The sequence below is a fragment of the Anoplopoma fimbria genome, chromosome 17 (assembly GCF_027596085.1).
Source record: "Anoplopoma fimbria isolate UVic2021 breed Golden Eagle Sablefish chromosome 17, Afim_UVic_2022, whole genome shotgun sequence".
NCBI classification, from domain to species: Eukaryota; Metazoa; Chordata; class Actinopteri; order Perciformes; family Anoplopomatidae; genus Anoplopoma; species Anoplopoma fimbria.
The window spans coordinates 26,024,381-26,036,195 of NC_072465.1; the positions used below are offsets into that span (position 1 = coordinate 26,024,381).

An 11,815-nucleotide genomic window follows, 5' to 3' on the forward strand; every position below is an offset into this window, starting at 1 on the left:
AGACTGTGGTGTGTTTGTGGTTCAGGGAAATCTCAGCAGAGTGAGACTTCATCACGTAGTCCATTGTTCTCTGGATCAGCCGGTTTCCTCCACCTAGATCATGACAACACTGTCAGTGCTGAATGTACAATCCTCCATGAAGTAACACTGAACCCTCTATTGCAAAACTTTCTCTGATTGGTATTGGTCAATCAGTTATACCTTTTTTTGTTTGTGTCTTTTGACAAACACTTCATCCTTCAGTTTTTCTGAATCATTCAAATTCAAATTCACCAAATTCATGAACACACAAACTGTAGTATATTTTTAAATTACTAAGCATTTATATATGTGTGTTTTCTTTTTAAGGATTTAGGTCTTCAGCAGGAACAGACAGAAGAGAATAACACCAGACTTATCCTTGAAGTGAAGAGTTGTGCAAAGTTGTTCAGAGTAATATTTAAGAATGCCGGTAAATAAATGGTGTACAAATACTACACTTCTTACATTATGCATCATAGAAAATACTCCAAGTGCATCACTGTACTACACAGTATAATATAATTAAATAAGTTTAGAAAATCTCTGCAGAGCTGCTTTCTTTTACGTTCCCCACTTTTTTTCTAATGTTCTTCTCATGTCTGTACACGGATTGTGGTGCATTTGTGTTTCAGGAAAATCAATTTCTGGATCAGCCAGTTCAAAACAACCACAGAGACACACAAATGACAACAAAGAGACACAAATAAACCACAGAGACACACAAATGACTACAAAGACACACACGTAACCAGTGCTGATTGTACAATAATCCATAAACTAATACTGAACCAAATGTTGAGATAGGTGGAAGGGGATGAAAAAGCGTTATCTGTAAAATAACTAAAATGGGATGTAATGGCATAAAGTAGTTGCATGCAATTGAAATACTCAATTAATGTAAAAGTACTAGTACAGCACTTGAGTAAATGTACTTGGTTACATTTCACCACTGTTTGTTTTATCTGGTCCCGACTAATTTTGATTTAAATTAACTACCAACATAAAGGATTCTGCAGCTTTTTCACTGGAGCACTTTTGTTTTGAAGGGGCCATCTGCTCCAGATCTTAGTCTGCTCACAGAATGAGGAAGGTCTGAAGGGTCAAAGTCCTTCCCAGCAGCACAAAACAAACCAAACAGCCAGCGGTATTGATGAATCATAAAATCATCACACCCTTCTCCTACGCAGTAGAGGGAGAAGTACTCAGATCTTTTACTTAAGTGAAAGAAGCAATACTACAATGCAGATTTACTTTCATATCAAAATACACTAAAAGTACCAAAAGAAAAAGTACTACTTTTTTTTAATATATTTATATGGTTGGATTATTGGATAATCTAATATTCCAATATATTTTATTATTGGATAACAAATAATAATAATAATAATAATGATAATAATAATAATAATACTTTTGATAAATTAATAATAAATGTAAACTTTTTTATTCATGAAAACATACATCAATGTATTACATTGTTATTATTATAATAATATAAATAAATATAATATATTTTATTATTGGATTACAATTTTATAATAATAATAATAATAATCTAGTATTAAAGAATAAATAATAGATGTTAATATGTGTATCAATAAATACATAAATACATTTATTTTATTGTAATTGTATTATTATAATAGAATAATATATTATATTATGGGATTACAATATAACAATAATAATAATAATAATAATAATGATAATAATAATGATGATGATAATAATATAGTATTAATAAATATATGATACAAGTAAATATGTTTATTAATAAATACATAAATACATGTTTTAAATTGTAATTGTATTATAATAATCAAATAATATATTATATATGGGATTATAATGATTGATGCATTCAATTGCATTGTTTATCTCTGTATTGTTGGAGCTTGTTAAAGGAAATTTTAATAACTTTATATACTTCTGGATAACTTCACCATCATAATGTATTTCTTGATCTTATTTTGTGGAGAGCAGGACTGAGACAAAGAGGAATCTGTCTGCAGAAATAAAACTCATCTCACGACGTCTGAAACAGGAAACAAAAGTGTTTTGAGCTGCAGTTCAGAAGGACGACACGCAGATAAAAATCACACACATCCACACAACGAGGACACAAAGACGCTTCACTGCAGAGACTCTGGTCAGCCGTCTGAGGATGAGGATGAAGAGCATGCCGCTTTATGTTCCCGTGGTGTTGGCGGTGATGTCAGCATTGACCATCACAGCAACAACAACTCGAAGAACAACGACATGGCCAACTACAGGTAGGAACACATGCATAAACAGTTTTCTTTTCTTGGCTTCTTTAACCAAAATAATCCTAACCCTTAACCTGAACTTAAACCAAGGCGTCACTCTAAAATGTAATAAATTGTGTAATAAGGACATGCATTTTGTCCTCAAAAGGAGAGAAAGTCCCCACAATGTGACTGTGTAAATAGATGTATGTCCTCAAAAGATGGGTAAAACAAACATACAAACACACACAGTTAGATTAATATTCACTTTTCTATTTTTTACTGACATGTTGCACAGTGTGAGTTCCTCTGTATTAGTTGTTGTCTAAGTTTTTGTTTATATAACTTGCATTTAACCAGGAAGTTATTTGAGATATTTTAAAAATGTGGGTGTGTGTGTGTGTATGTGGGTGTGTGTGTTCCTCTTTTTTTTGTCTTGGTGCGATGGAAGCACTGACCCAGTTCTAGATTTCACTCCCAGCACGTTTTAAACATTTTATTTAAAGGTACAGTTTGGAGATTTTTGGAGATATATTTGCAGAAATGGAATATGATATTAATAACTTAACAAGGAGGGGGGCTTCTATGGTAGTATGTTCTATGGTAGTCCAGAACGGACAAACCAAACACTTACTCTATGAAGAACCATTTGTGTTTTCTCCCCACATGCTTGGCACAAGGCAGTAGTTTCTGTCAAACTCACCGCTAGATGTCGGCAGATCCTGCACACTGGACCTTTAAATAATTTAATATATATGTAGTGTTTTCACCCTGGAAATAAATTGTACGCGGACTAAAAAATGATGTCGATGGAGAATGCATTCAAAAATAATTGTGGATAGCGGTGAGAAGCCACGTACACAGAAATATCTGCAATAAAATATCTTTGGAAAATATATTAATTTCACTTTATGATATATGTTTTGCTGCACTGTGTAAGATAATCTGATGGAGTAAATTGATTTGTTGTATAGTATCTGCGAAAGTAGATAAACAATGAACTAGAACACTGTGCATGAAGTGTATTGCAGCGCTTGCAGAAATCTCAAAGTCCTACCTAACATTTAAATCTGAAATATGTCTTATTAGTCCATTCTAAACTATTTTAATTAACACAATGTTCTGTATTGTATGGTAAGAGGGTGCACGAGTGAAAAGGAGATTAAATATAATGCTGGCAACATGTTTGTGTGGTTTCTTTTCCTCTTTCTTCCTCTAGGAACACCTGGAATGAGTTTAGACGGGAAGATGTTCACTTTGTCTTCTTATAGAGGAGGAATATCCTTCTATTCACCCTATTATAGTCCTACATCTCCCACCTGGCCAACCTTTACCAGCAACCGACCATGGATCGGAAACCAACGCTGGATCAGATACCAACTGTGGACCACCCCCAAACCCACCACCCCCAGACCCACGACCACCACCACCAAAGCAACGACCACCACCACCAAAGCAACGACCACCACCAGACCCTGGACCACCACCAGACCCTGGACCACCACCAGACCCTGGACCACCACCAGACCCTGGACCACACCACATGCAACTAGAGGTGAGTACATTCACAAACGTAAATGTTTGCTGTCATGTTTTCTCTTGTATTTTTTGCCTTCTAAGACTTAAAATATATAAAAATGAATTATTTTATTACTGTTTTGCAGATTGAAGCTGCATTAAGTGATTTCTGACCACAAGGGGGCAGATAGACTTAATTTAATTTTTATTTGGTTTTGTGTGTCTCTGTGGTTGTTTGTGTGTTGTTATAGTCGTTTAGTGTCTTTGTGGTTATTTTGTCTCTTTGTGGTTGTTTTGTGTCTAATCAAAGCTAACTGAATGAAACATTTTGCATCAATTTAACAATTAAAACATTTATATTTAAATGTTAATCTCAAAAGCACTCTCTGCATTTTGAACATATCTGAAAAACCTAGTTCTGTTTCTGTTGTCTGCACAATTTATTTTTCTTCTGGTACTTTTTTTAATTCATGAAATACAACAACCAAAGAACATTTGTTTAACACAACTTGATCCACGGCGCCCATGTGACTCCTGCAGGTGTGTCTGTGTGTGTGCGTTACATGGCCGACTACCTTCCCTCACTCTTCACACTCAGTCCATCCAGCAGAGACCCTCTGACGCTGACAGCCTCAGATGGGACGTATGAACTGCGCATTGGAAGATACAGTTCAGACAGCACCTACCTTCGACCTAACTTAAAGTTCTGGTCAAACATTGGACCGGACATCTGGACCAGAGTCTGCCTCACTGTGGACTCCATGGAGAATGTGGCCCAGATGTTTAGTGGCTCGGACATCAGCGTCAGGAAGATTCTGCCTATTCAGGTGAGAACAAAGTAGCACATACTGGAGCAAAACTGTAGATAAGAAGTGGAGGTAGTCATTGTGACGTCAACCACTGGTTTGTGAACTACAGTTTTGAAGCGTTGAGGTCGGCATTTTGGCCGTCGCCATCTAGATTTTTTGTCCCCCCGAGTACATGAAGGTCTCACTCCAATTAAATCTGTTTAATTAACCACAAATCACTGTGAAGGAGCCAATTTAAAGTGGCTAAGGAGATTATTTTAGTATCAGATTAGTTTTAGCAAAAATTCGTGACTCAAATATGTCTGAATAAAATTGAGAGGAATTTTAATAAATACCTAAACAGATAGATGAACCCTGAGATGACTCATATTCCATCTGGGAAAAAATAACTTTTTTGACTCTACAAACACTTGAACAACTTTCATCTTTAGTCTTCATGATTGCCTCTAATATTATCTGTCTTCTGTGTGTGTGTGTGTGTGTGTGTGTGTGTGTGTGTGTGTGTGTGTGTGTGTGTGTGTGTGTGTGTGTGTGTGTGTGTGTGTGTGTGTTCAGTATTACTGGTCAGGTGAGCCTGTGATAGATTTTTCAGGTTTTGACGGTCAATTGACAGACGTCCAGATTTGGGATTATCCTCTCCGCTACAAAGAAGTCTTCAACTACATGACCAGCGGCGTCTACGCGTAAGTGTGTGTGTTTCTGTGTCTAGTTTTGAGGTATGTGACCTTTCTCTATATAGGACTAGCACTAAAAAACACTATGTTATTTATTATTAAATGTCCAGTCATATATATTATTATTATTTATAATAATTTTAAATAATAATAATAATAGTTCTATATTCATGTTTTTTCTAAACTTGTAATAGATCTACCATTTGAAAAAATTATTGTGTTTTTAGGCCGTACCGTGGCTCCGCCCTCTCCTGGTCCTACATCAGCTACTCCCCCAGAGGAAAAACACTATTGGAGGACACCTACGAGTTTAAGGCGAAACAGCCAATCGGCAGAAGCGGAGGGAGGAAAGGGCGTCGACCAAAGGGAGGGAAGAAGACGTGGGAGTTTTCCAACGTGGGGGAGAGTAAGAGAGAACAGTTTTAAACGAAAACACAACACGTGTACGAAAAAAGCTGTGTCCTCTGTTCTTCATCTGATAATGAAGAATTCACTATAATCAATCAAGCAACTATTAATCATAAATGAAATCCAAACAACTACTGATTTCTATTAAAGTACGTGATGACATAATTACGACAAACTCGTCTCAGTAACTGAGTAAAACCCTGTATGATTAACGTTTAAATTTGAACTGACGTTTGACCTTATATTCTCGTTTAACATGAATTTGCTTCCTTGATTTTTTTTTATGTTATTATAAAACAATAAATAAAAGGCTGACACAAAATTGTTAATGATTTAACTTTTCTCTACGTCACTCCTCTGCATTCGAAATATGGTAACTCACGGTTCAGAGGTTTAAAAAAAACAAGAATGCGAGTGCCAAAATCCAAGACGGCGACGGCAAAATCGCAGAACTCAAGGCTTCAAAACATCGGTCCACAAACCAATGGGTGACGTCACGACGACTATGTCCACTTCTCATATACAATCTATTGTTTCTCCTCTCGCCAAATCAATATTCTCCCAAACTGTAGGGGGGAGTGCATCAAAAACTCATGTTCGAAAATGAAGATCGGCGAGCATAGGCGAACATGTGGAAATAAAAACAGCAGAGGGGCGTGTCTAACGAAGCAACGTCACTTTCGTCGTGCTGACACTGATAACCATTGCGGGTGTGTTAAGCAATAAATCAGGCATTAAGCGGCACAAACTTGTTGTTAAAAAAGCGTGAATATCTCTGGCCGTGGTATCGCTTTTGGCTGAAATAAATCTGAAAAAAAGAGATTTATCTCAGAAGACAAACAGAGAAACTAGTTGTTGAACATATTGGAGCAATTAGCAGCTGAAGAAACAGCTTTTTGCCTTCGCAGTTGGTGGAGATCAAAAATGGAGCTAAAACAGAGAGAGGATATTGGACTCACATTCATCAGGTGGACTCAAACATTTTCTACGAATGAACAAAAATGTAGCTTCTGTGTGTAAATTAAACAACTGCTGTATAGAAGTTCACCAAATCCACTTAAAAGGTGATGAAATGTCAAAGTGTTCAACAGAAAAATCAGTTGTTTTAAATTGTAATTGTATTATAATAATAAAATAATATAACATATTATATATGGGATTATAATGATTGATGCATTCAATTTCATTGTTTATCTCTGTATTGTTGGAGCTTGTTAAAGGACATTTTAATAACTTTATATATTTCTGGATAACTTCACCATCATAATGTATTTCTTGATACATCTGGAGAGCAGGACTGAGACAAAGGGGAGTCTGTCTGCAGAAACGAAACTTATCCCCCGACTTCTGACGCAGGAAACGAAAGTGTTTTGAGCTGCAGTTCAGAAGGACGACATGCAAATAAAAATCACACACATCCACACAACGAGGACACAAAGACGCTTCACTGCAGAGACTCTGGTCAGCCGTCTGAGGATGAGGATGAAGAGCATGCCGCTTTATGTTCCCGTGGTGTTGGCGGTGATGTCAGCATTGACCGTCACAGCAAAAACAACTCAAAGAACAACGACATGGCCAACTACAGGTACGAACACATGCATAAACAGTTTTCTTTTCTTCTTTAACCAAACTAATCCTAACCCTTAACCTGAATTTAAACCAAAACCACTCTAAAATGTAATAAATTGTGTAATAAGGACGTGCATTTTGTCCTCAAAAGGAGAGAAAGTCCCCACAATGTGACTGTGTAAATAGATGTATGTCCTCACAAGATGGGTAAAACAAACATACAAACACACACAGTTAGATTAATATTCACTTTTCTATTTTTTACTGTTTGACATGTTGCACAGTGTGAGTTCCTCTGTATTAGTTGTTGTCTAAGTTTTTGTTTATATAACTTGCATTTAACCAGGAAGTTATTTGAGATATTTAATAAATGTGTGTGTGTGTGTGTGTGTGTGTGTGTGTGTGTGTGTGTGTGTGTGTGTGTGTGTGTATGTATGTGTGTATGTGTGTGTGTGTGTGTGTGTGTGTGTGTGTGTGTTTGGAAAGAAAACAGTGGAAACAAACGCTGGTTTAAAAGCTCAAAAGCCCAAACTTCCTCTTTTTTTTGTCTTGGTGCGATGGAAGCACTGACCCAGTTCTAGATTTCACTCTCAGCACGTTTTAAACATTTTATTTAAAGGTACAGTTTGGAGATTTTTGTAGATATATATTTGCAGAAATGGAATATGATATTAATAACTTAACAAGGAGGGGGGCCGTGTTTCTACAGTAGTCCAGAACGGACAAACCAAACACTTACTCTATGAAGAACCATTTGTGTTTTCTCCCCACATGCTTGGCACAAGGCAGTAGTTTCTGTCAAACTCACCGCTAGATGTCGGCAGATCCTGCACACTGGACCTTTAAATAATTTAATATATATGTAGTGTTTTCACCCTGGAAATAAATTGTACGTGGACTAAAAAATGATGTCGATGGAGAATGCATTCAAAAATAATTGTGGATAGCGGTGAGAAGCCACGTACACAGAAATATCTGCAATAAAATATCTTTGGAAAATATATTAATTTCACTTTATGATATATGTTTTGCTGCACTGTGTAAAATAATCTGATGGAGTAAATTGATTTGTTGTATAGTATCTGCGAAAGTAGATAAACAATGAACTAGAACACACTAAAGTGTATTGCAGCTCTTGCAGAAATCTCAAAGTCCTACCTGACATTTAAATCTGAAATATGTCTTATTAGTCCATTCTAAACTATTTTAATTAACACAATGTTCTGTATTGTATGGTAAGAGGATGCACGAGTGAAAAGGAGATTAAATATAATGCTGGCAACATGTTTGTGTGGTTTCTTTTCCTCTTTCTTCCTCTAGGAACACCTGGAATGAGTTTAGACGGGAAGATGTTCACTTTGTCTTCTTATAGAGGAGGAATATCCTTCTATTCACCCTATTATACTCCTACATCTCCCACCTGGCCAACCTTTACCAGCAACCAACCCTGGACCAGCAACCAACCCTGGACCAGCAACCAACCCTGGACCACCAACCAACCCTGGACCAGCAACCAACCCTGGACCACCAACCAACCCTGGACCACACCACCTGCCACTAGAGGTGAGTACATTGACAAACCACATAAAGCAGAAACATCAGTGTCAGGTTTTGAAATCCACAATGTGACTTTAAGGTAAATGTTTGCTGTCATGTTTTCTCTTGTATTCTTTGCCTGATAAGACTTCAAATTTAAAAAATGAATTATTGTATTACTGTTTTGCAGATTGAAGCTGCATTAAGTGATTTCTGACCAATTCATAAAATAAAACAACCAAAGAACATTTGTTTAACACAACTTGATCCACGGCGCCCATGTGACTCCTGCAGGTGTGTCTGTGTGTGTGCGTTACATGGCCGACTACCTTCCCTCACTCTTCACACTCAGTCCATCCAGCAGAGACCCTCTGACGCTGACAGCCGTTAGTGATGGGTCGTATGAACTGAAATTTGGAAGATACAGTTCATACAGCACCTACCTTCGACCTAACTTAAAGTTCTGGTCAAACATTGGACCGGACATCTGGACCAGAGTCTGCCTCACTGTGGACTCCATGAAGAATGTGGCCCAGGTGTTTAGTGGCTCGGACATCAGCGTCAGGAAGATTCTGCCTATTCAGGTGAGAACAAAGCAGCACATACTGGAGCAAAACTGTTGATAAGAAGTGGAGGTAGTCATTGTGACGTCACCCACTGGTTTGTGAACTACAGTTTTGAAGCGTTGAGTTCGGCATTTTGGCCGTCGCCATCTTGTTTTTTTGCAACCAGTGAAGGGAAGTGACCACATTTGGACTGTAGAGGAGTGACGTAGAGACACAGTATATGGCTGTGGTAACGACCTGTCAATCACAAGGAAGCCCCGCCATAAAGCATACCCTGCTTTATGGTCTATTTGACTCTAAATGGACCATCATTTACTAAATGAACATCATGCTGTATTGAAGAAGACTTGAAACTAGAGACTGAGACCATAAACTCATGTTTACAATGTTTAGTGAGGGAACAAATCGAGGGAGAATCATTTTCTCATAGACTTCTATACAACCGGAGGAGTCGCCCCCTGATGGACATTAGAGAGAATGCAAGTTTAAGACACTTAGTACATGAAGGTCTCACTCCAATTAAATCAGTTTAATTAACCACAAATCACTGTGAAGGAGCCAATTTAAAGTGGCTGAGGAGATTATTTTAGTATCAGATTAGTTTTAGCAAAAATTCGTGACTCAAATATGTCTGAATAAAATTGAGAGGAATATTAATAAATACCTAAACGGATAGATGAACCCTGAGATGACTCATATTCCATCTGTGAAAAAAATACTTTAAGACTCTTTCATCTTTAGTCTTCATGATTGCCTCTAATATTATCTGTCTTCTGTGTGTGTGTGTGTGTGTGTGTGTGTGTGTGTGTGTGTGTGTGTGTGTGTGTGTTCAGTATTACTGGTCAGGTGAGCCTGTGATAGATTTTTCAGGTTTTGACGGTCAATTGACAGACGTCCAGATTTGGGATTATCCTCTCCGCTACAAAGAAGTCTTCAACTACATGACCAGCGGCGTCTACGCGTAAGTGTGTGTGTTTCTGTGTCTAGTTTTGAGGTATGTGACCTTTCTCTATATAGGACTAGCACTACAAACCACTGTTATTTATTATTAAATGTCCAGTCATATATATTATTATTATTTATAATAATTTTAAATAATAATAATAATAGTTCTATATTCATGTTTTTTCTAAACTTAAAAAAGATCCACCATTTTGAAAATTATTGTGTTTTTAGGCCGTACCATGGCTCCGCCCTCTCCTGGTCCTACATCAGCTACTCCCCCAGAGGAAAAACACTATTGGAGGACACCTACGAGTTTAAGGCGAAACAGCCAATCGGTAGAAGCGGAGGGAGGAAAGGGCATCGACCAAAGGGAGGGAAGAAGACGTGGGAGTTTTCCAACGTGGGGGAGAGTAAGAGAGAACAGCTTTAAACGAAAACACAACACGTGTACGAAAAAAGCTGTGTCCTCTGTTCTTCATCTGATAATGAAGAATTCACTATAATCAATCAAGCAACTATTAATCATAAATGAAATCCAAACAACTACTAATTACTGATTTCTATTAAAGTACGTGATGACATAATTACGACAAACTCGTCTCAGTAACTAAGTAAAACCCTGTATGATTAACATTTAAATTTTAACTGACACGTTTGACCTTATATTCTCGTTTAACATGAATTTGCTTCCTTGATTTTTCTTTATGTTATTATAAAACAATAAATAAAAGGCTGACACAAAATTGTTAATGATTTAACTTTTCTCTACGTCACTCCTCTGCATTCGAAATATGGTAACTCATGGTTCAGAGGTTTTGGCGAGTGCCAAAATCCAAGACGGCGACGGCAAAATCGCAGAACTCAAGGCTTCAAAACATCAGTCCACAAACCAATGGGTGACGTCACGACGACTATGTCCACTTCTCATATACAATCTATTGTTTCTCCTCTCGCCAAATCAATATTCTCCCAAACTGTAGGGGGCAGTGCATCAAAAACTCATGTTCGAAAATGTTGGATGTGCACAGACTGGCATGCATAGGCGAACATGTGGAAATAAAAACAGCAGAGGGGCGTGTCTAACGAAGCAACGTCACTTTCGGCGTGCTGACACTGATAACCATTGCGGGTGTGTTAAGCAATAAATCAGGCATTAAGCGGCACAAACTTGTTGTTAAAAAAGCGTGAATATCTCTGGCCGTGGTATCGTTTTTGGCTGAAATAAATCTGAAAAAAAGAGATTTATCTCAGAAGACAAACAGAGAAACTAGTTGTTGAACATATTGGAGCATTTAGCAGCTGAAGAGACAGCTTTTTGCCTACGCAGTTGGTGGAGACCAAAAATGGAGCTAAAACAGAGAGAATATTGGACTCACGTTCATCAGGTGGACTCAAAACATTTTCTACGAATGAACAAAAATGTAGCTTCTGTGTGTAAATTAAACAACTGCTGTATAGAAGTTCACCAAATCCACTTAAAAGGTGATGAAATGTCAAAGTGTTCAACAGAAAAATCAGTTGTT

The 11,815-nt window shown here is 37.4% G+C and overlaps 2 protein-coding genes across 2 annotated transcripts; both read left to right on the top strand.

The window, feature by feature from the left end:
- Window positions 1–2,068: 2,068 nt before the first annotated feature.
- On the top strand, window positions 2,069–6,773 carry LOC129106155 (uncharacterized). The gene is made up of 5 exons (XM_054617493.1): window positions 2,069–2,294; window positions 3,487–3,822; window positions 4,326–4,612; window positions 5,150–5,277; window positions 5,496–6,773. Exons 1-5 carry the CDS (start codon window positions 2,186–2,188, stop codon window positions 5,692–5,694), a joined length of 1,059 nt encoding a protein of 352 aa, XP_054473468.1. The 5' UTR covers window positions 2,069–2,185; the 3' UTR covers window positions 5,695–6,773.
- A 253-nt stretch (window positions 6,774–7,026) lies between these two features.
- On the top strand, window positions 7,027–11,779 carry LOC129105925 (uncharacterized). The gene is made up of 5 exons (XM_054617199.1): window positions 7,027–7,261; window positions 8,566–8,808; window positions 9,076–9,365; window positions 10,181–10,308; window positions 10,524–11,779. Exons 1-5 carry the CDS (start codon window positions 7,072–7,074, stop codon window positions 10,720–10,722), a joined length of 1,050 nt encoding a protein of 349 aa, XP_054473174.1. The 5' UTR covers window positions 7,027–7,071; the 3' UTR covers window positions 10,723–11,779.
- The last annotated feature ends 36 nt before the right edge of the window (window positions 11,780–11,815 follow it).